The sequence below is a fragment of the Typha latifolia genome, chromosome 2 (genome assembly GCF_019914945.1).
Source record: "Typha latifolia isolate L0001 chromosome 2, TyphaL0001v2, whole genome shotgun sequence".
In the NCBI taxonomy this organism is placed as follows: domain Eukaryota; kingdom Viridiplantae; phylum Streptophyta; class Magnoliopsida; order Poales; family Typhaceae; genus Typha; species Typha latifolia.
The window spans coordinates 7,346,309-7,371,073 of record NC_133087.1 but is presented as its reverse complement, the minus strand read 5'-3'; the positions used below and the strand labels follow the sequence as shown (position 1 = coordinate 7,371,073).

The 24,765-nt window shown below is 36.0% G+C and overlaps 2 protein-coding genes across 2 annotated transcripts; both read right to left on the bottom strand.

Moving 5' to 3' along the window:
• Positions 1-1,849: 1,849 nt before the first annotated feature.
• Positions 1,850-4,185, bottom strand: LOC140780923 (GDSL esterase/lipase At4g10955-like). Its single transcript, XM_073126642.1, has 2 exons — positions 3,969-4,185; positions 1,850-2,970 (listed from the first exon to the last, which is right to left on the bottom strand). The coding sequence occupies exons 1-2, from the start codon at positions 4,052-4,054 to the stop codon at positions 2,109-2,111; spliced, it is 948 nt and encodes a 315-aa protein (XP_072982743.1). The 5' UTR covers positions 4,055-4,185; the 3' UTR covers positions 1,850-2,108.
• A 16,265-nt stretch (positions 4,186-20,450) lies between these two features.
• LOC140782607 (GDSL esterase/lipase At4g10955-like) lies at positions 20,451-24,562 on the bottom strand. Its single transcript, XM_073129267.1, has 2 exons — positions 24,378-24,562; positions 20,451-21,648 (listed from the first exon to the last, which is right to left on the bottom strand). Exons 1-2 carry the CDS (start codon positions 24,461-24,463, stop codon positions 20,670-20,672), a joined length of 1,065 nt encoding a protein of 354 aa, XP_072985368.1. The 5' UTR covers positions 24,464-24,562; the 3' UTR covers positions 20,451-20,669.
• Positions 24,563-24,765: the final 203 nt, after the last annotated feature.

Here is a 24,765-nt window from a genome sequence, read left to right as displayed (position 1 = left end):
AAAACATAATAGTAATCCAAGACTTTACATGAAGGAATCTAAGGGCAGAAGATCAAGCTTTCACACGATCAGAAGGAAAATGGAACTCTCACTCTGAACTTTAGTTTCATTTATCCTTTGACAAGGAAGGATAAGTGTAAGCAGACTGTTTGTTAGTATCTAGAACCTAATGATCATGCAACAATTTTGCAAACAAGTAACTGGTCTTCCTCATAAAGTAGGTTATTGAGCCTTAGCCCAATACCTATCGAGATGTTGAAGAATATTGGATTATTGAAAGTTTGGTACCTACATACAGGGATCCACAATCATCTAGATTTTAGGTAGTCCACTAAAAGCTAATAGTGATTGAGTGGATGAAGAATAAGATTGATCCTTCGTACCTGTGTCTAAAGTTTTAGTCAAGATCTCTGTACTTGCTATCTTGTTGAGGCCCTAGCTACTCTTCATCAACTATCCTATGATCTCTCTTTTCCATAGTCCAAGTTAGCATGCTTGTTCTTCATTCTTGCACTCCTCCTATTTCTTGATTATCTTTAGATTTTATTAATTAATGTCCTAATTGTGTATAATTAGCTTGGACCATCAATATTATCTGTTTAGTAGAAGATGATTAGTTAATCTGTGATTCTGGAGTATAAAAACCAAGGAAATATTTCAGATGAGACAGTTAGTAATTGGTCTTTTGAGTGTCTTTATTGAGTCACGTCTGGTTAGGTTTAAGTTTGTTTTGTCTACTTTTCTATTTTCGTCCTTTAATTGGCCTATTTTTATTTCTTAACTTTGGTATTTTGATCTTTTTTGGGCTTAGTTTGAGGCCTTTTAAGTCAATAACTTAGTATTTGGTGATATTTTATTGGTATCTATATGGGTAAGGTCTCTTTGGACCTAATCTAACTAGGAATTTCAAGTTTCTTATCTGCTTATTAAAAAGTGGGCTGGAGGTCTTTTGTAATAATGACTGCAGTTATGTTTTAAATTAAAATAAAGAAAAGACATGTTCTCTCTCTTCTTCCTTTCTGTTAACTGTAGATATTGGTGTGACGCCATACCGTGTGGGTTTGAAGTCCTACCAGAGTGATTCCGAATTATCTTTTGTACCTTTTATCTTTTCTTTTATTCACCTGTTCTTTCATCCCTGTTCCTTCTTTTACCGATTTTTTTTTCTTGTTTTCTCCTTTCACTGCATCGAAACCATAAAAAAGATAATAGTATCTTATCAGATTACTACTGTAGGAATCTATACAAACATTTTATTCAATCAAATTTCAGATCAGATAGCTTTTCTCCCTGTGTTGCTTTCTTGTTTTTTTCTATTGGAATCTATATATTTGCTCAATTAGGACTATTCTACCTTGAATCCTTCTCTCTCTCTATATCCGGCCTACATCAGTTTTGTATCAGAGCTGTTCGTCCTGCATCATGTTACTCATGTGAGGGACTTCCATGAGTTGATAAATGATATGGTCCAATAATGTGAAGAAAGGAGTGAGATGAGGATGGTATGACATGAATAACTCAGATGAGATGTTAAAATATAAAAGACATTATTAACATAAGTCCTGGTTATGGAACGAATTCCAGACAAGGTAAACAATTCCAATCTGACATGATAAGAGATATGATCTGCTAATTTTTATAAAGAACTGGCAAGAGGTTAAGCTACAATAGAAACCAGATCTTACATCAATCACATTTACTCAAGCAAGTCAATGAAGAAAAACTATATCAAATTCATAACATGACAACAGATATAATGCAATAATGTGAATAAAGAGCAGAAGACGGCATTGCAACATAAATCAAACCTTTGCATCAGCCCAAGTTTATGCTAGGGAATGTCAAGAGGAAAACAATCTCAAATGTCACTGAAAGATGTGCACAAGACAGAATAACATGAATATGTAGCAATGTAGATGTTGCACACAAGAAACTTGATACAAGGATAGCAGTCTGACCTCTTATTTAAACACAAGATATGATCCAATATTTTCACCAAAGAATCAAGTTGAGGACGGATCGTCAAAAATAGACCCTTGAATTGGCTCTATTGTGACTTCCTCATAGCAGATGATGGTGTGACTGTGTATATGACCTTATCTGCTTGTTTATGAACCTTTTGCATACAATGATCTTAGCTGCTTGTTTATGAGGTTGCTATCTTGGAGAGCTAGTTGGAGCTCCACATCATTAGACCACCATTGTTGCAATCGATGAGCTTCAAGAATACTCGTTGGGCCTTTACCCACCTTAAACAACTTTGCCTTTGCTGGAGTCGTATCAGTAACAACCCCTGTGCGACTATAATGGCAGGAGAGATAATCTCTCTCATTCACATATAAGTTTGGTACCCATCTCTTAGGGTTACCATTTGAAGTAGTAAATCTCCTTAAGGCAGAGCCAGCCGTTTCCCTTATAGTCTTTACAGTCCTAGCAAGTGAAACCGAGGGAGGATTAAACACATGGCAATCAACATATATTCCTTCTCCAGCCAATGCTTTGCCTACTTGGAGAGCAAAGGCTGCTCCCAAGGAGTGCCCAGCTACGCTCACATTGTCTTTGCCGCATTTCGCAACCATTGTCTTCAGTGCCTGTAGAGCTCCATGGAACCTGACTGAAGTCTTCAAACTTTCAAATGCCAGAATTCGAAGATCATCCTCTATATCTCTTCGAAAAGTTGGCCTTCTCAGTATTGTTCCCCTGAGTGCTAGGACAGCTTTTGGAGCGCCACAAGGTCTCATCACTACAAAATTAGATAGGGCTGCGGAGCGGTCCCATTCAAGAATCGCACCGTATATGGAGCCATCCCTTTCATCGATGAGAATTTCTGCAAGCTTATACTTGAAGGGCTTCCACCACCTTGGAGCAATACTATCATTTCCAGTCCTCTTTGCCTGCCTATCGAGTTCTAGCAAGTATGCTACCTGAATGAAGCATGCCATTACCATCCTCTTGTAATTTGGATCGCTCCTGAAAACCAGATTCCTTTTATTTTAGGCGTTACAATGATAGTTGAGATATCTAGGAGGTACATCTGAAAGATTGTAGCAACTAATAGATTAAGAAGTTTCATTGTGCTTTCTATGTTTGGATGGAGAGTGTGGCTGAAGAAAGAGAAAATAAAGGGGAGATAAAATAGACAAAAAATGTTCTACAGGAGATTTCTATTTTTTTTTTTTTTTTTTGGTTCTCATCTTGTTTGAATGCATTGTAAATAACACGGGACTAACATTTTTTATTTTTCTGCGTGGTTTGAGGAGAGAAGAAGAGAAACCAAGTGAAGCTACTACCATCATGACTTTCATATAGTACTTGATGTCTCCATACTCTCTTTAGGTGCTTGTTTATATGCTCTTAATTTTAGTCATATATTGAGAGATTATATAATTTGAGCACCAGATGCATTTTTCTTTGCTTTCCCTTCCCCATTTTGAGGGAAAGAAAATGGAGCAATTTGAGAGCTGTCTCAAGTTGTCACCAAAAAATCAATTCCAAAAAGGAAGATAAGTGTTTTAAAAAAAAAAAAATTCTATCTAGCTCTCTTCACTCCGATTGTCTTCATCCAAATTGGTTGAGTTTTTGAATGATCCAATACTCGAGTTGAAAGAAAGGTTTCCTTTTAGATACTGTTCAAGGAGGCATAAATTTCAAGATGCATCTGATGGATTTTAACTAGCGATGATTCCCTATTCATGAAATTCAAACTGATCAATAGTCTTTCTTTGCATTGCATTTCTTCCATGGGATTAATGTGCATTGCGAGAGCAAAATCCAAATTTCTTCTTGTTCATCCATTATGATCAAACAACCATTTGTAAATTATACAGAATCCTCTGACCCAAATGGTAGGAAATTGTACAAAATTGAAGAGTGAACCAACCAAACATTTGTAAACCTTGCTTCATCCAATCCATGAATTATAGTATTGAAAGAAATGTTAAGATAAACCAGTTGAAGAAGAGACTTACCAACTGGAGCTGATGAGATCTCTCCAGTTGGGCAAGGCGAGATCGCGAGGACCGTAAGCTTTGAAATCATGGGGATGCCCCTCCATCTCCGCGGCCGCCTCTCAATCTTTCTCAGTCTTCTCCACCTTCCTTTTCTTCAACAGACAGCAAATATTATTATTCTCGGTGCCTTCGTTTAATTCTCTACCTATTATTCTTGCATGCTGGCTATGGAGAGATAAAGAGGAGGAGGTCACGTAATGAGAGGCGTAGAGGAAGCAGTCAGCTCCTATTATATTATGCCTACTGCCCATAGAGTCTTCACTGCTTTAACTATTCATAAATCACAAACCTCTAATTCCGACGGTCAACTCCTATTAAGCCTTGTGTAGATAGTAATGCCCCCCCTCCCCCAAAGACAGCTAGGCTGACATTGGGTCACTACTAGAGACCATAATATCACACAAAAATGAGAATTCCATGCATCTCTTATGTCTAAATACAAGGGATAATTCTTTTTTCACCTCCTAAACTATCACACATTTTCATATTGACTCCATGAACTTTTTTTTAATACACACTTGCTCACTAAACTATCAGAAATATCTCACCCCCTGACGTCATTGACAGAATTAATAAATTGACCAAATTACCCCTCCACTTATAATGATGAGATAATAAAGTGGCTTAACTAATATTAAATATTTTAATTTTTTTAAACTCTTTCATTACTCTCTCCCTTTGCTTTAATCCTGATCCTGATCCCTCCCTCCTCCCCAACGGCTCTTGCGACCTCTTCGGCGACGCTGGGCTCGGAGAAGAGGGCAACAGTGATGCCAATCTTCGTCCTCCCCAATGGCTCTTGCGACTTCTCCGGTGATGTGGGGCTCAAAGAAGAGGGGCAATGGCGACGCCGGACTCGAGAAGAGGGATGCTGGGCTTGGAGATGAAGGCAGGGCATAAGACATTTGGAGAGAGAGAGCTCTAAGAAGAGGGCGACGACGACGGGGAGAAAATTAGAGAGAGAGAAAGGGCTTAGAGAAGATGGCAACGACAATGCCGGGCTCGGAGAAGAGGGTGATAGCAATGCCGAGGCAGGGCTCAGAGAAGAGGGCGGATCTGTCCCACCTTGATCGATTGTAGTTGCCTGAGGCGGCGGCGTAGCGGCTAAAGCTGCGTCGATCCAATATCCAACTCCAATGGGAATGCAGATCTTGTGATGTATTTAAGCTCGAGCACGCCAGAGAGGAAGACAACAGTAGGCTATGGAGGAGGCGACGGTGGTCAACGTTGTGGATGTGCGGTGGGCTAGGTTGAGGCCGCAATAATGGAGGGAGAGAATGAGGGGTATTTTCGTTCATCTAAATTCTCATGACTTAGCATGTGATTTGCATATGTACGAGAGTAAAATTGTCATATATTTATTAGGTGATTATCACATGACATCTTTTGGACAGAAATGGGTAACAGAACCCTAACAGAAAGAGTTAAGTGAGCTATTTCTAATAGTTTAGGGGGTCAGTGTGTACTAAAAAAAGTTCAGAGGGTCAATGCGTAAATGAGTGATAGTTCATGGGGTGAAAAGAGAATTATCCCTAAATACAATATGCATCTTAAAAACTAATTTTTTTTTCCTTTTATCGATAGTGCATTAAAAGAAGACTTGCAATGGAGTATTATTTGGCCTGCACTTTGAATAAGTTTAATTCCAAAGCAGATGATCTGAGGTTTGCTTAGAAGAAGCACAACTAGCATAACCCACAATAAATACTTGATGCAGAAATTGACACATCCTACACATAACTAAGTTTCAAGCTCTCATAAAGCCAAGAAAAATACTGAATTTGATTTCGAAATACAAGATTTAGGTATGCTTGTATTCCTAGATATAGTGGCCTCTAAATGGGAGGGGCACAAGAGAACAATAGATTAAGACTCCCACTGCTTAGACCTGACAGAAGTCGACAGCAAACAACCGACGGTAGAAGGGAGCTTGTACACTCCCATGCATTTTATTCCACATCTTTTCACTCTATAGTCTATACCATGCATAGACTTTGTTTAATTTGAGGCTAAGTCCTAAACTTGATTAGTTGGTCTTATTTCTTGAACTTAATTTTTTTTAAAGTAAACTTAATTAGATATAAAAAAAAGATAAAAAATATTTAATTACTGAACCAGATTAGAGGTCCCCGAACTAGTTCAGGAGGATTTCATGAACTCAAAGTAAACAAGGTCTTTACTTTTATACAACAACTAATGTACATTTAAAAGTGGAAAAAATGACACTATTACTGTATCCTCAACAACGGCCATAGAAATTTCCAGTAGAAGTTTACTTTTAAGAGAGTAATAACTTATGGGATTCTAACTGAAGAATAAATTGCTCCAGTGTGGGAGCGAAAACAACTACTAGGGTACTGGTTACAAGACAGAGAATTATATAAGTTTCTGACCAAACTAGCCATTTTTTAAACTTTGTTTACCGAAATAGACTACATCTCTATTTTCATACCAACAAAAGTTTACTTTACTGTAGCTACTAGTAAAATGCTAATAAATTCAATGTTTTACTTTTATATGAGTCCAGGGTCTTATCTTGTAAATAAAACGATAAAATTATCAATATTTTTATTAAAAAGAAAATGTTGAAAAGTTCAGTGGTTTAGTCAGGTAAGAGAATTCTATTTTTTTACATAAAATATAGGATAGTTAGCATTTTATTGTTAAAAATATTAAATAATTCAACATTTCATGAGAAACTGAATTACTCTGTTTTGAGAGTCATAACTTTGCAGCAAATAGTTTATTTTAGACATATGATGTACCATGAAAGAGAAATAAATGTAATGATGTTACGAACTAGATCTGGATTGATCTGAACCTAAAAAAATACAAAGAATTTATGTCTTGTAGTCTCATGAGTTAGGGTTCTAATAGCTCTAGATTAATATGAATTGGAGATCAAAATAAAAAGTTGTAAATAAAACAATGGAGGAAGGTCGAAATATGGCAGAATTATAATTATCTGACATTGCGGCAATCGTTAGAGAGTGACGGACGGCCAAGGGTGGTGGTAGACGACTATACAGTAGGATGGCTCGTGGTGGAGGAAGATAGCTAGGGTTTGGAAGCTTAGAAGGTTCTACGACTATAATCTACTCCTACAAAGATAAGAACGATTTAACGGCCGAAAGAAAAGGTAAAGGCAGTAAAAAGTAATTAGCTAAAATCAAGATTAATTCTCCCTCCTAATTAACACATGTCCAATCTTATGAAGTGAAATCCTAACGAATCGAATCTGCATACGAACGAACTATCCGCTTTATTTAAAATTTAAAGTAATAAGATATAACTAACTAACTCAATTTAACTCAACTTGACTCAATCAACTCAACTGACTTAACCCACATGGTCGGATCGTATCAAATGATTTTGAATGAAACTAAATATGATTAATGAGAAATATATATGTACAAATATAAAGAAAAATTTAGAGAGTTGTAATTTTTTATTCAATTATCCATTTTGATTATAAAGTATGTCGCTATGAAGATGTGGAAAAGATCTATATGTTACAATGTCATAGCAATTCCTTATAACAAACTGTGCTCAGAATCACAAAAAAAAAAAAAGGACGATAACTCTTTCAAATTTTAATTTTAATCTAAGTTTTTGTTAATAAAACACTGAACTAAACAATTCAACATCTTCTAGAAATAATTTTTCTACATTTTCATTTAAAAGTAAAATGTTGATAAGTTCAACATTTTCTAATAGCTACAATAAAACAAACTCATTTTGATAGTAAGGTTGGGGTGTCGTCTATTTCGATAAATAAATAAGATAATTTCCTTTTTATCCCCCGAACTATTACCTATTCCGACAATGACCCCCTTAATTTTTTTTTTTGGTATATATTGACTCTTTAAACTATTAGAAATATTCTACTTGACCCCTTCCGTTAGGGTTTCGTTACTAATTTCCGTCCATAAATTGTCACTAGTCACGTGGCAACTAAATAGCCAGAATACCCTTGTATGTATGTGACAACTTAAAATAGACTTTTATAATAATCAAAATACCTTTAGATAGTCAATTAAAATCCTCTCCCCTTCTCCAATAATCTCGATCCCCACCATTTTTCTCTCAAAATCTGATGCATCTCAACCCTTTCTCCAATCTTTCCACCCTCTTCCCCTTCCACCACTTTCTGCCATAGAGGCGGAGGCAGCAGGTCTAGTTTTGCGCTTTGGGATTAGCTTGCAGGCATCAAAGGAGAACCACGACGGGCATCGAAAATCGCTGCGATAGATCTTTTTGTACATGGCGATGAGGTTTTCGTCTTGGAATGGGACAACCAATCAAGCATAGTTAATTTGGCCTTTGGATGGCTTCTAAACTGTGATGGTATGAGCTTGTGAAAATATTGGACATATACATATGGAGTGGATTGAAGTGAAAACAAAGAGTTACTTATGAGAGGTTTGGAGGCTTCCCGATCCATTTGTGCTCGGAAAAAGAAGACATTCAATAAATCAGGAGCACTTCCATTATTTCTTCAAGCAAGTACATAGAATTTGATGGCAAAAAGAGGAAGATGAAAAAGAAAAGTATACCATATCCAAGTGGTATTCCTCTTCAGCCTGATCGATTTCCTTAGGCCAACACCCGCAAAAGAAAGAAGAACATAGAAGCTAAGCAAGAGATTGACATGCTTGAAATGATACTCTAGTGGGCTTCGCGGGAAGTCGAAAAAAGGGAAAGAAAAATTGGTTTGCTGAGCAATTCTGACCTCGTAATCAACCATGGAAATGACAAGGAGTGTAATGGCCAACATAATAAGCAGCTTAGCCATAGCCATTGTTGGCGAGGAGGACGAAGAGGATGACGCTGAAGGACCAGAGGTCGGCCTTGGCGCCATCGTAGCCCTTCTTGCCAATGACCTCGGGCGCCATGTTGGCCAAGGTGCTGCACGTGGTGTGGAGGAGGTCGTCTGTGCGCGCGTAGCCTATGAGGGCAGAGAGCTCGAAGTCGACGATCTTCCAGGTATCATCGAGGATGAGGTTCTCCAACAATCTTTGGGAGAATAAGATGCAGCAGATATGGTGGAGGGCAACGAAGGAATTTTTTTTTAATAAAATATTTAATATTAGCTAAGCCACTTAGTTATCCTGCCATTATAAATAGAGGGGCAATTTGGTCAATTTACTAATTTTGTCAACAACGTCAAGTGGGGTCAAGTGGGTGAGATATTTATAATACTTCATAGGTAGTTTAGAGGGTGAAAATGAAATTATCCCTAAATAAATTATAGGAGAAAGCTCGTTTGGTCAAAAATACAAAAATATAAATACTTATAATATAAGTCTCCGCCTAACTACATGCATGCTCACGCACCCACACAACATGACAATTAGGGTGTCACATAGAGACACAAATGTACTCAAGATAATCTATCCCAAAGATAAATCATACTACAATCTAAATATACATATTAACATATGAAAATCTAAATCTACAAGAATAATACTAAACCGCTATATAATTTAGCAAAACCCATAGGCCACGAAACTATCAAGATATAATTAATACATAAATAAAATATAATTCAACTTATACAATATTTTCTATTATACAAATCATAGTCTAATATAGTGGATACAAATATATACAATATCGGTACAACTCAATTTTTACATAAGCTATCTTCTATACTATTTCACGTCTAGATCATATTATTTTTGCTTTAAAATATCTCTTCAGGATATTTCAAGTTACTATCAGGTATCACATATCTTGGGAGGGTTAGGAAAGAAAATAAAGTGAGTCATACTTTACCATCGATGCCAAGTAAAGAATAAATCATATACTGAATAATATGAATGAGAAATTAGCATCAGTCATGAATGAGTATATAAATGTATTGTCAATAATATATTGATAGATAATAAGTTATGCCATAAATAAGTATATACATATATCTTTAATAATATATATATATATTAGTGACATAGTCATACTATACTTCCTCGAAGATATTAACTACTATGCTATGATAATTTGTTTGCAACCACATATAATGCATGATAACTACTTGATAATCATGTATATCAATATTATAAAAAGATTAATACATTTCTTAATGTCAACTTTGAATAACATCATCATATTAGACTATAGTGTACATTCAACAACGAGTACCCAATCTCATAATCTAATTCAAAAGCTTAGAGCATACCTTACTAACGATTAATGGTATTTCAATCATAATCATACCCAACCAACCATTGAGGTATCAATATCATCTAGTTTAGAATACTCAACTAGCTGATAAAAATCACATAAGGATAACTCATCATATATGCCCTAGCGAACGATATATCTTCGAATATCTACTACGCGTATAAACTATTGATCTCAGATGTAAGACTAGAAGATCGTGAATATCTATTGATTAATCAACTCCAGGCACTCCTAACTCTCAAGCCCACTCAAGTATCCTCATAGTTTCTACCAATTATCTTATCCATAAGAACTCCTGTATTTTCTTCTAAATGACAAATATCATGTATATAAAAAATTTAGGTGGTAAGGAAGTCAAGAAAATTATGATGCATTACAATCTTCAATTATATATTTATCATATGCATACTCATGCTAGATGTCAACTCAACATAAAATATAGATAATATATCCATCTTTGATCATCCTATATATATATTATCAACATACTTATATCCAAGATCAATCTAATAAATACATGATAAAAGTATGCTCGTCCCATAATTATATATATATATATATGATCATATAATTATGTTGGAAGCTAAGTCAGAATGCATGCATATAAATATGTAATATATTTTAACATAGGAGAGCTGTCTAAGGGTAAAAACTACTTACAATTTGATTAAGAGACACAAAACATGCATCTCTCATATTTATCAGTCAAATATCAACTTATTATTAGTAGAGTCTATGGGGTCTCAAATAAAGAATTCGAGATTAGCAACAGCAGCTCAACAATGATAGTGGTAGCATTTCGAGGTGGCAGGTGGTTGTAGTACGAAGGGATTTAAGTGGGAGGTCAAAAAGAAAAAAGAGGGAGAGATCATGCCATACACTTAACTTTTTCTGTTAGGGGTGGGTTGTTACATATACTTTCTGGGACGTAGTTTTTTCTTTCATCTGATGATGCATAATAAAGTACAAAAGTTTCTATCATTTGATAGCCTTGGGATGTTTAGTACGAGTGCTATTGAAGTTTTGATCAAAATGGGCATCTATAAAATATGATTTATTAGAATGGTTCACTAATAAAATTTATTACTATTTGGTCCGACTCTGTTGCCATGTCATAAGTTAATAATAAAACTAATGAACTGTTCTATTATTTACATAGAAAATAAACTACTAAACACTTCAATAATTTTACTATTTATAAAATGCTGAATAGTTCGGTGAATATAAAGCTCTCAATGCTGAACAGATAGAGTACTTATCATATTACGTGGCAACGATAAAATATTTTTTTTATCTAATAAATTTGATGAGTAGACCAAAATCGTCACAAAATAATAAAAAAAAAATCTAAGAAACACAGATTTCGGTGAAAAAAAAAATCAGTGATCTTAGCAAATTTCTAACGCAAATGCTGCAGAGAATTCAATCCCTTCCATCTACATTACTACCTTGGAATTGGTTCAGAAGAATGAACAAATGGGACCATCTAGAGTCTGGATTTCTACACGCGATGTGCTGTATAAAACTAGAGATACAACTCTTCATCTCGTATAATAAATGTTTTAATAGTGTGTACAAGAACAAAAGCAAGACAGAATGTATTATAGTACAAGATAGTAATAAGATCCAATGTCATATTCTTGACCAACCCAATATGAATTCGAGATCAATCCAGAATTAGCATTAGTGGGGCATAAATGTGTTGATTCATATAAAACTCATTAGATGGGATGAACAAGTCATCACTGTGTATTATTCTATTTTCAGACCATTTCATTATTTCAGCCTGTATAATTTGAACGGGTCATATTCAAGTTAACACACATGATTTGATGTTCGAGAAATTAAGATTTAGAGTTTCAACTCTTTTTAAATCTTTTTAAAACTCTTTTCTCAAAAAAAAAAAACTTTTCCTTTTTGTGAATAAATTGGCAAAGTTCTTTATGCGATAGCGAAACGGAGTCTATTTTCTTAATATAATTGTTACTAAAAACTTTTAAAATATCATAACTGTTATTACATATTTGAAAGTTTAATTACTACTAAAATCTTTTGACTCTTCAAGAATTGCCATTATTGTTGATTACCTTTTAATAGAATGTTCACGGTAAGATTAACATGCTTGACGTGCTTAGCGTAAAGTATTGATCAATATCTTTGTCTTGCATAAAGGAAGATAGTTTTCCTTGGATGTCTTTTGGCTCATTTTAGGTAATTTTTTTTAAAAAAAAAATATAAGTTCTACTTCAATCACAATTAATTAGATCTAACTAACGGTTTAATATTTTTTTGAAAGAGCACAATGATAGTATTTTAAAGAATGTAGCGGGAATTATGATTTTTTTTAAAAAAAATTTGATGACAATTATGTAAAACTTCTCAAAACATATGTTTCAAAAGAAAGTGGCAGACAAATAATGGTAAATTTGTTTTAAAAAGAAAAGTTATATATCCATTCTTGAGAGATGGTTAAGGTCTGCTCACAAGATTACATGCATTCCAGATGTTCACAACTAGAATCCATAATTCACAGTTGACCTAACAAAACCCCAGCTCGATCGAGATGTTATTCTTTAAAGTGGTGGATCTTTGTTCAGAATTGACTCGCTTGTTTAATATTATGTGAAAGATCGATGTTCTTTCAAAGCCCACGCTTGAGATGTGCTTCTTTTATACTATGTGAAACAGTGGATCACTGTAGGATCACCTATTGATAGTATTGGCAACAATGAGAATAAGATATGCTCATATAAAGAAGGCAACTCAGTAATCTAACTGTTACATCAAATTATTGAAATATTTGTAATTGATTCGGAGAATCATGCTTTACTGTTTTAAGTTTTCCTTTGTACATTCTTATATATATTATTAACCTATGTTCTCAATATGTGAGAACAAAACCCAATCAATTGTATACTCTCTTTCTTTATGGTATCAGAGTAGTAAACGGACTGTGCCTCTTTTGATTCTTTTTTTGTGCTTCTTCTCCATAGCCAATGCTTCTCTTAATGTGGGTGAAACACCCACTTCTAAAAATCACGTGTTTCTCACGTGGAGAGATCCACGTGACACTCACATGATCTGTGTAATAATCTTACAAAGTATCTAAGCTAAGTCTAGAAATATCATAATAATTCAAGCAAATAATCTAAAGTTATAATTATTACATGCCTCAACAAGCCTCCAAAAATACAAATCCATACACAAATTTAAAACATAATAATCCTCGCAGGGGCTAAAGTCTAATTAGGAATAATAAAATAAATAATGCTAATAAAAAAATAAATCTGCTATTCCTCGATATCCGCATCCTCCATAATTAGCTTTGAAATATTTGCACCAAAATGGCGGTAAGCACAAGGCCCAGCAAGTATAATTCAATAGTAATATATGAATATTATATTGTATGATAAATAAAAATGCATAGCCATAATTATCAACATATCAAGGTTAATGTGTACAATGTAATTTTTTATGAACATTCATCATCATAACTCAATATATCATAATCTACATAGCAACCGTGTCAATATTGTCATATTTCACAAAGCAACATAGTAATGAGGGGGACTAGTCATCTAGCGGTATTATTGCCCTAACATGCCTAGCGACGCTGCATATGACCGATTATCTGTGGTCATTAGACTAAGAACCCTAATCATAGGCCCATCCTCAACATCATCACCGCTATAGTAAATCATCGCACGGAGCAGAATCATTACTTGTAGCTGAATCATCGCACGAGCCAGAATCATCGCATATAATGGGAAAGACCTCACTACTTATTAGACGCCCTAACCCTACATCCTCGGGTACCGCTGGAGCTATAATCCCTATCTCTCAAATATCTTACTAATATCATCCTAGGCTAGTCTCCTAATAGGACAGTGTAATCACATAAATGCTCCATCAACTAACAACCTTAGGTGTAGACCGATATATAATATTTATATACTACATTCTACCCTTAACCCCCGGGTTGAGTGGGTGAAGGGCACTGCCTCGTTGGAACTAGACTAAAAATGATACGTGCATGTGGTGCCATAACTTCCATTATTTATTATATCATGATCATCAAGGTAATATGTATCATAACTAAGCATAAAATCTATCATACATAAGCGATAAATAATTATCATCATAATAATATTATTTTACATAGACTAACATAGGATCTAACTTGCCTGAAATATCCCTGGAATCGGTCCCACTCTCCTAAACAGTCAGCTGCTCCTGAATCTCGAAATCCTCCTCTCAAAGTAATGAGTCTAATAATTTATAAAATAAAATAAAATATAAGATTGGTAACTTATAGAGCTAACTACCTTGTTGCATAAATTAAGTTTGATTTTCTAGGTCCAGATAGGTGACTTGGTCTTGCATTTATTCTTCCCTTTTAATATATTATTTTGTATTAAATTAAAAAAATGGTCATTTATGGTAAAATTAAAATTATCCTTATTTGCAAATGTCAAATGAATTAAATAAAGATAATTGAAATGATTATTAAATTCACCTACCTAATTTTCGTTATCTATTATCTTAACTTATGTTAATATAATGATTGAGAAATTTTTTAGAAAGGTAACTACATTTATAAAACAAAATAAATACTAATAGTGGTTAGCCTATGGTCCAAAAGTTGGGCTGGGCTCAAGGCCTAGCATTGCATTCATAAAAAGGAAGTGGGTTGCGGGTACTAGGCCAAAACAAATGGGCTAGCTACAAGTGTAGGTTGCAGCCCACCCTGTAGTTCACCCAAAGATTGGCTGGGCTGGGCTTAAGAGCCTAGCCCACATTGGCTATGGGCATGGGCTGCGGCCCACCCCGTAGCCCACAGAGATCGGGTGGACTGGAGCCAAGTCCATTGCTAGCTATAGGTGGCCCACAGAGATTGGGTGGACTGGACTCAAAATCACTAGCTATGGGCGTAGATTGTGGCCCACCCCATAGCCCACATACCTAGTGGGGGTTTGATCAAACCCCCACCAGCTCAGCCATCCTTAAGAGAAGGAGACTAAGGGAACTGACAGCTGAGATCACCGGCTCCCAAAGTCAACAAGGTTGACTTGAGTTAATGGCCACGATTGAACCGTTGGCCGGGATGGCCAATAGTGAGGAGTATGGAACTCCATGGGCGACAGCCATGGAGGTTCCTACTTCAATGCAAAAAGGGCTCGTAGCCCACAACCTGAGTACCCACCTCTTCCATACGAAGAGGTGAGTCGATCAGGGTTGACGAGTGAGGCCACCACTGCCGGTGGTGGCTGCCCATGACTAAGGAACCCGGCGGTCTATGCACCTCGTGGGTACCCAAATTGGGTACCCATAGTAAGAGGTTGACGTAGGGAAACTTCTCAGATCGGTGGTTGATCAAATCGAAGTTTTCGGCCGGTGAATTTCTCCGGCGAAGATAGAAACGAATAAACTACAATTTAACTATAATTTACTGAGCAATATTCAAATTAATCTAAAGGGGAGAAGGAAGCTAACCCGAGGATTGAAATGAGGGGGTTTTGATTGGCCGTCGACGCTCCGGTGATCCACTGACCATGGCGAGATCTTCGACGGCTTGGAGAGAGAAAAGAGAGGAAGAGGTGGAAGAGTGAGAGAGAGAGAGACTACGAAAGAAGAAAGTATGAGGGGGTGTGGATTTATATATAGAGAGATGAGGGGGAGAGTGAGGGTGGAGTGGAGTCCGGCTGCACTCCGGCACCTCTCCCACCTCTTGCAATTGACTACGAGAGATGGGGGAGAGGTGGGCTAGGTCAGCAAATGCGTCAAGCGCATGCACTGTAGTTAGAGTGCACATGCATGACACGTTATTATTATTATTATTATTATTATTATTATTAGTCATGAGTGTTACAATGGGCAATTTTGTCACACTCCTCTCAAGCAAGAAAACTACCCTTTATGGCGAGAGCAAATTTTAGCCTTGGCCGAGAGCCAAGAACTAGTTATCCTCTTTACCAGCAAAATATCAATGCCGGATCAATTTCTTCCTGCCAACAAAGAGACTAATGATGGGCTAATAAGTCCAAATTCATAATATAATATTTGGAAGAAGAGTGATCGCCTTCTTTGTGGGTGGATAATTGGTACACTTATTATACTTATTGAAGAATCACTTAGCCCAATGCCTTGAAACTTCAGCTCAAGTTTGGACAACATTGAAGGAATTCTATGCACAATCCTCCCAAATGAGGGAATTTGAGTTACTGCAGCAACTTGCTTATATGAAGAAAGATCCTACAACTTTGTTGCAAGACTATCTTCGCCGCTTCAAGGGAACATGTGATAATCTTACAGCAATTGGGAAGCCGATAGCAAATTGCATGAAGGTATTGTCACTCTTTAATGGATTTGGACCACGCTACGAGCCCTTCACAACTTCGATGCTTAAGCCACCCACACCTTTTTATACCAAGATCATTCTATTATTACAGAGTTATGAAACTCGAACATCTGCTTAAGCCACCCACACCTTCAGCTCAAAGTGTTTTCCTTCTGTTTGGGATAACACTTCCAACAAATTTGACCCTGAATTATTATCATGTGTGTTCATAGGGTATAGTGAAAAGCATAAAAGATACAAATGCTTTTACCCTCTTACCAGAAGAACTTACATCTCTCGATAATTGACATTTGATAAAGGATCATTCCCACGTGGTGCTTTACATGCCACTCCACCACCTCATGACATGACAATATTTCATCAATGGCTTGATTCACATCTTTGTTCCACTAATACAACTTCAAGTAATGTAGGACTAAGAATTTTACCACATGTTATCCTACCAAAAGTCATGCAAATACTCCCACAAGTTTGTTCCCCTATTGTCGCAAAAAATAATCAATCAACTCTCGATGATCAATCCTTCGCCATCGATGAAAATTAGTCACTATTTGGACTCACAAACTCTGCACCACCGACTCCAAGCTTCTCTACACCTATGGCATCACGTGGTAGCGTTCTCACTGAAGCAAGTGCATCTCCCATGTTATCGCTAGCATCGACCCTCCTAGTGCACCAACAGATATCTCTACTGAACACACCATGGTAACTAGAGCAAAAGCAGGCATTCGAAAACCCAATCCTAAATATGCATATTACCATGCTTCTATCAATTTACCTATTGAACCTAGATATATTCATACAACCTTAAAACACAATGGATAGAAACAAGCAATGCTTGATGAGCTTCGTGCTCTGCACCATAATCAAACATGGACGCTTATTCTTCATCAACTAATATGCATGTAATTGGATGTCGATGGGTTTTTAAAACCAAATTAAAAGCCGATGGATCCCTAGAACGTTTGAAAGTCCGATTGGTTGCCAAAGGGTTTTATCAATTAGATGGTGTGGATTTTACAAAAATATATTCCTTAGTAATCAAACTGGGAACTATGCGCACTGTTTTAACTATTGCCCTTTCCCAAAATTGGGAAATTCAATTATTAGGTGTTAAAAATACATTTCTACATGGCATCTTAATTGAAACTGTTTTTATGGAACAACCTCTTGATTTTGTGAATTCCTTCTTTCCAACTCATGTTTGCCAATTGAAAAAGGCTCTTTATGGTCTTCGATATGTCCCCGTGCTTGATTTGATTGCTTCAGTACTTATCTTTTGCAAAATGACTTTTTCTATAGTATTTCTAACCCTTCTCTCTTTATATATTACATGCAAGATGTCACTATTATTCTTTTATATGTCGATAATATCATCTTCACTAGATCAAATAGCTTTCTTTTATGGTCTTTTATTAATTCTCTTTATACTAAATTTGACATGAAGGACCTTGGTTCTCTACATTTTTTTCTAAGGATCCATGTGACCCCAACTACTAATGATTTGTTCTTGTCTCAGTCTCAATATTCTAAAAAAATCTTACATCGTGCCCATATGACAAATTACAAGCCTATGATTACACCTATGACTTCCAAGAGTAAGGAATCGACAGATCCTACTCTCTTTACGGATCCTACCCACTATAGAACTATAGTAGGAGTTTTGCAATATTTAACACTCACTCGACCAGACATTATCTTCAGTGTCAACTTCATTTCTCAGTTTATGCAATCACATACTATTGGACATTATCAAATGGTCAAGTGAATCCTTCATTATATCCAATGAACACTACATCTTGGCATTCATCTACGCTGATCATCTCATCTTCATCTCATCTTCATCTCATAGCCTTCTCTGATGCGTATTGGGTCAGATGCTCCCAAACTCGATGATCTACAACAGGATATTGCACCTTTTTGAGTTCTAATTGTATTTCTTAGTGCACCAAGAAGAAATGTACTATCTCTTGTTCTAGTATTAAAGCAGAATATTGTGCCATGGCACACACTATCGCTAAAGTTACATGGATTTCCTTTATTCTACGTGACCTTGGGTTCCCCCTTCACACCTCCCCAATTATTTATTGTGATAACCTAAGTGCTCTATATATGACCATCAATTCTGTGTTTCATGCTCAAAGAAACACATTGAGATTGACTATCATTTTGTACATGAACGAGTTGCCCTTGGATTACTATGCACCAAACATATGTTGTCCTTTGATCAAGTCGCTAACATTCTACAAAACCTTTGCCTCAGCCTAGTTTATATAAATTGAGCATCAAACTCAGCCTTATTGATCGGCTATGTTTGAGGGGGCATATTGGCAACAATGAGAATAAGGTATGCTCATCCAAAGAAAGCAACTCAGTAATCTAGCTGTTACATCAAATCATTCGAATATTTGTAATTGATTCAGAGAATCATGTTTTACCGTTTTAAGTCTCCTTTACAACTTGTATACATTCTTATATATACTATTAAACCTATATTCTCAGTATGTGAGAACAAAACCCAATCAATTGTATACTCCCTTTCTTCATATAGGAGAATAACTTGTATTTGGCTCAAAATTTTATTCCAGATTTACTAGCTCATTTAATAAATTATTAAATGAATGGAACAGAGATTCAAAATTTGAGCTTGAAATATAAAGGAGTCGAATATGAGTAGGCAAATATCTGACTATATATGGCTATATATATTTATATATGAAAATTAGTTACTACTTAATAGGTATTCTAATCACTATCTGAGATAGGTGAATAGCTTGTTAGGGCCAAAACTATCTATCAAAGATAAGCTACAAATATGCTCGACATAGCTCTCTCTAAGCTTAACAAGCCAAAGGAATCAATGGAACACGAGCAAGCATTTCAACTTGATTATTCAGGCTGGCTTTGTTAGTAGGATTATATGTAATGACAAATTAATAGACATAAATCATTTTGAAATATAGTATAGGTTTAATATAAGACCAGGACATACGACTTGCAGAAGGGTGTATTGTGAAAAAGATCGTAGAGCAAACGAGAAATCAATGCTAAAAGAACAATTTCAGCGTTACAAGGGTCTATATTTCGTTTCAAAATAAGAGTCTATAACCTACTCAAATTTAGTGTTTTCTTTTGAAATTCTCTTGGTACAACATTCTTCATCTTTATATAAGTGATCCAGAAATTTAGTGGAAGTCATCCAACTCAAGAAAGCTTCAAATAAATTATCTACTAGTTTTATGATCCCTCACAGAATATATTTCCTATCAATTTGAGGAGAACCATCTAGAAATATCTGACTACTTGCGCTTCAACAAAGGATGATCTAAAAGCATAGGAGAAGCTAAATTGACATTATCTACATCGATATCTATCACCACATGAACACGAAAATTGAGAATTGGCCTATAGCTCGAATTCTTACCAAAGACATCCCTTCTACTTTGCAAGAATAATTAATTAAGTAATTTATATTCAAAATGTTATTTAAGCACTATAAGGAGATATTATAAGTAAATCTAATTTCTATCTCTTGGTGAAATAGATCAATCAGCTTTAGATGGGTCTGTGATTTTTTCCTCTTATTTTAAAGAGGTTTTCTACGGTAACGAGGTGTGTTTACCATATTTTACTTTTCTTATCCAGTCTTGGCACTCACTGAATAGTAGATATGAGACAATAATGAGAATAAAGAATAGAAGCAAGCACATTGCAAGGGATGTAATCCAAAGTGTGAACAAGTCACTGCAAAGAAATTACGACATAAACCTAATACTTCTACCATTCATTGCAAGTAAATTAAAAAAAAAAGTTATAGTCCCACATCTCAGTTGACAAAGATATGATACAATAATGTGCATAAAGAAGTGAGAGGGAGATGCTACAACAGAAACCAAATGTCACCAGAGAAGAGATGATGCAGTAAATATTCATGAGATGTTGAGATGAATATGATACAAAAGAAACCAAATTTTTACAGCGCTAACGCAAGGAGCTTTCAAAAGGAAAAAAAAAGTCTCACATTTCATTTGAACATGATAAATGATCCAATAATTTGGAGAAGGAATTGAGATGAGGATTGACAAGAAAAGACCCTCAATTTGGCTGTATTATTATTTTCACAAAAGTACTGGTGGTGTGATTGCATATAACGACCTTAACTGCCTGTGTAGGAGCTTGCTGTCTTCAAGAGCTAGTTGGAGCTCCACATCATCAGACCACCACTGCTGCAATCCATGAGCTTGAAGAAACTTCTGCGGACCTTTGGACACCACAAAAAACTTTGCTGCTGTAATGCCATTCCTATCATTTTCCGTTTCTTTTGCCGGGGTTATTTCAGTAGCAACCCCGGTGCGGTTATAATAGCAGCAGACATAGTCATTGTCGTTTACATATAAGTACGGAACCCATCTCTCGACCTCTGTAGCTGCTTGATCTTCTCGATTTCCAGAAGACTCTGAACCCTTTGTGTCAAGTTCGACCTCACTATTTGAAGGAGATATAGCTCTAAATCTCCTCAAGACAGAACCAGCCTTCTCTCTCACAGTTTTTAGACTTCTTCCAAGTGAAACTGAGGGAGGATTAAACAAATGACACTCGACAAACATTCCTTCTTTGGCCAGTGCTTTGCCCACCTGGAGAGCAAAGCCAGCTCCCAAGGAGTGCCCACCTATGCACACTTTGTTGCTGCCATACCTTTCGGCCATGTTCCTAAGTGCTTGTAGCGCTCCTTTGAACCTAACAGAACCTGCCAAGGTCTCCCATGCCAAGAAACGGAGATCATCCTCTACATCTCTCCGACGCGTTGGCTTATTCAGTAGTGTTCCTCTTAGTGCTAGGACAGCCTTTGGAGCACCACTAGGTCTGATCAGTACCAAATCAGATAGTGCAGATGAGCGATCCCATTCGAGAACCACACCATATATGGAGCCATCCCTTTCATCCACAAGAGTCTGTGCAAGCTTATACTTGAAGGGCTTCCACCATTTTGGAGCAAGACCATTGTCCCAAGTTTTTTTCTCCTGCCTATCTAGCTCTAGCAAGTACGCTACCTGGATAAAGCATGCTATCACCATCCTCTTGTAATTTGGATCCTTCCTGAAAAAGCCAATTCTGATGTCAGCGATGGGTTGCAATATAAAGGTTTAGATAGTAAACGAAATAATGCATCATCCATGTACATTAAGAATTTTTCCAATTTTCATTTGCTTTCCGTATTTGACTAGAGAGAGTAGATGAGGAAAGAAGAAATAATTTTCTCCCATGTTTTTTGGTCATAAAGAGAAGAGAAGAGAAAAATTCCTTTTAGAAAAGAAGGAAAAGCTAGTAAAGCTATCATATCACTATCATATACTAATTCCATGAAAGAGTAGAAAGTCTCTACACTCATTCATTGATCCCCAATATGATCAATATGATCTGGATTATCTGGTGCATTATATGACCGGAATCAAATTAAACGGATATGGATCTTAAAAGTAATATCATTTAATAAATGGAACCTATATGGTTTGCCATCTTTATGATTCGATTGTAGCTCCAATAAATATTTTGTACTTAAACCAAAACATAAGTACACCTAACAAGAATGTTGGTATTATATTTTATAATTGGCAATTCGTCAACAAAATAAAATTGTATGATATATCTAAGTCTAGAGAAAAAATTATTAGCTATGACACAAGTAATCATGTGAGGTTGTCGGACATTTTACGTTAATAACATGGTGTACAAGATAAATTCAGCAGGAGGGTTTGGACAGGCCATGCCCTAAGGGCGTTTTGTTCCCATTAGAACTTGGAACATTTACAGAATTCCATAGAGAACAAAGTTAGTAAAATGTTCGAATTCCGTTTAAGTCCATTTGAACAGAAGGGATTTAGCTTTTACATGTGTTTGTATCACATTCAAACAACTCGATGAAACTTAACTATTGTCAAAAGGATCCCGAATTGTTTGAATATGCTGCATTAATTTGGAAAGTTTTGGAGCCAATTTGTTAGAGATCTGAAAGAGATTTTAGGGCGACTTAGTCACTAATGCAAGAAGCTTTCTTCACCTATATAAGCAGGATGAAGATAGTTTGTTAAGTGAGCCTTTGGACATCTCTTCCACATCAAAACTCTAGGAACTTTATTAAGAAGAGGAGAGATTAAATTTTGTCTAAGATCAACTTCATCATTGGAGATACAGTGTGAAAATCTTAGAGGTTACACAATTGTTTAACTACATCAGCGTCTTGAGGTGTGGGCTTCAACTCAGTGGATTGTAATGGTGTTGATCGTCTAGTGCACAGGAACTTAGTCGTCATGGGGTCTACCGAGCAAGAAGAACTTCAACCATTAGCCATGGATCGAGCGATAGGACAGGTTATAAATATATATTGTATCTACATTTATAGTGTGATTGGTTTGATCCTTAGGGAGGATCTATGGCTATTTTTCCTTGGTGATAGGCTTTTTTTCACATAAAAGATCTTGTGCGTGGTTGCATGTTAGCGTGATTATTTTGGTTTTCCTATTAGGTTTATTATTTTCTTCTACTGAACTTAACTAATATGACTTATGAAACCATATTCTAGATCCACCCAGAAAATTCTTTTAAAGAAACTTTGCAAATCAATTTTAGTATAGACCTAACCTAGGGTTGTAACAATTGACTAATTCAAGATCATAAGCCTTCGACATTGTAACCTGAGGAAGCTCTCTCATCAATCTCCGAAATGCTTAAGCAGTGGTGATAGTGATAATCACATTCACTAGATACTGGACTGCGTAACTAGGTTCCACAAGAGAGCCACAGACATTAAGCATATTACATGTACATTTATAGTTGATATAGTATGAGATTTGAACTCGGACTAATTCACATTCCAAATGATCGAATTCTTAATAAACCAGACATGGATCACTAATTAGATCCCAACTGAAATCTATTAAATGTACCTTGACTCAAATTCATAACCTACCCAACAGAATTCGACCATACAACACCCTGATTCAGAACTAATAAAATCTGAAAGTACCAACATAAATAAAAGAATGCATATTTTGAAAGTGTTAGTTTCAGTTTGTTTGGCTTTTTTGTCCTTGATCAATGAGTTTCAGCCTTATTCTTCAATTAGTTTTGGCTAGTATTATTTCATCTCAAGTGAAACTTCAAACTAGAAGGATTACCTATTTTCTCTTCTCTACGTTTCCTTTTTTGGGAGGAACAAATGGTAGGCAAAAACAGTTCTCATAGTTTCTCTCCTCTCCTCAAACCATAATTTGCTGTTACCTTCTCCTCTCTAATATCTCCATCCAAATTGTACGATTATTAATTCAGGCCACTTAATTTGAAAGAAAACATGCTTTCAAATACTGTCAGTAAGAAAGAAGTTCGTTGGATGGCATAGTATTCCTTTGTCTTATTTTCTTGTAGTCTAGAAATCAAGTAAAAAGGGCTATAACAGGATGAAGAATCATGAATTCCAAAGAGATCAATATCAGAGATTTTTTTTTATACACATGTTGCATTTCAGCCAAAGGATTGAAGAGCATTATCCAGAAGAATCTCATTAATTTTCTTTCATCTTCTTTGGATTTTTGACACCGAAAACCATTTCCCTCTTATTCTTCTATGTTGATTAATGTGGAAAATGGTTACATAATACCCTCAATCTAGCTAATTACATCCCATTTCCTTCAATGGGCCACGGACCCAATTCATCAAAAATACAAGAATGATCCAAGATATGCAAACCTAGTTAGCCAAATCCTATGGTTATCCTACTAAAAAGAAAATTTCAGTACAGAAGAGAAAGGAAAAGAGAAAAGGTAACATACCAACTGGACTGGAAGAGATCTCTCCAGTTGGGCGAGGAAAGGTTGCGAGGGCCCGAGACATGGAAATCATAAGGATGACCCTCCATCTACGTCGGTTTCTTTCTTGCCCTCTTCTTTCTACCACTTAGAATTTCCTCATTCCAGACCTTGCGTGATACTAAAATCAAGGACAAAGTATTCTGATAGGAGAAGAGTTTTAGTCGGCCGGAGGTCTTTTCTGCTTAATGGTTTAGGTCGTTTTGCATTTCACCACCTACATTAACTCTTATTTCAAATCATTTAGGAAAATGATATTTACTGAGAAAAAAAACCAGAAAAATAAATGGGGTGTATGAATCCAAAACTCGAAATTGATTATTACTATGTCAATAGTAATTCGTGCTCTTTA

Bases quoted from the DNA above. Each gene is read 5' to 3' on its own strand.
- LOC140780923 (XM_073126642.1), bottom strand. From the start codon at position 4,054: ATGGAGGGGCATCCCCATGATTTCAAAGCTTACGGTCCTCGCGATCTC. The intron at 2,971-3,968 runs GTAAGTCTCTTC...TCTGGTTTTCAG, and splicing joins GATCTCATCAGCTCCAGTTG to GAGCGATCCAAATTACAAGA.
- LOC140782607 (XM_073129267.1), bottom strand. From the start codon at position 24,463: ATGGAGGGTCATCCTTATGATTTCCATGTCTCGGGCCCTCGCAACCTT. The intron at 21,649-24,377 runs GTATGTTACCTT...TGGCTTTTTCAG, and splicing joins GATCTCTTCCAGTCCAGTTG to GAAGGATCCAAATTACAAGA.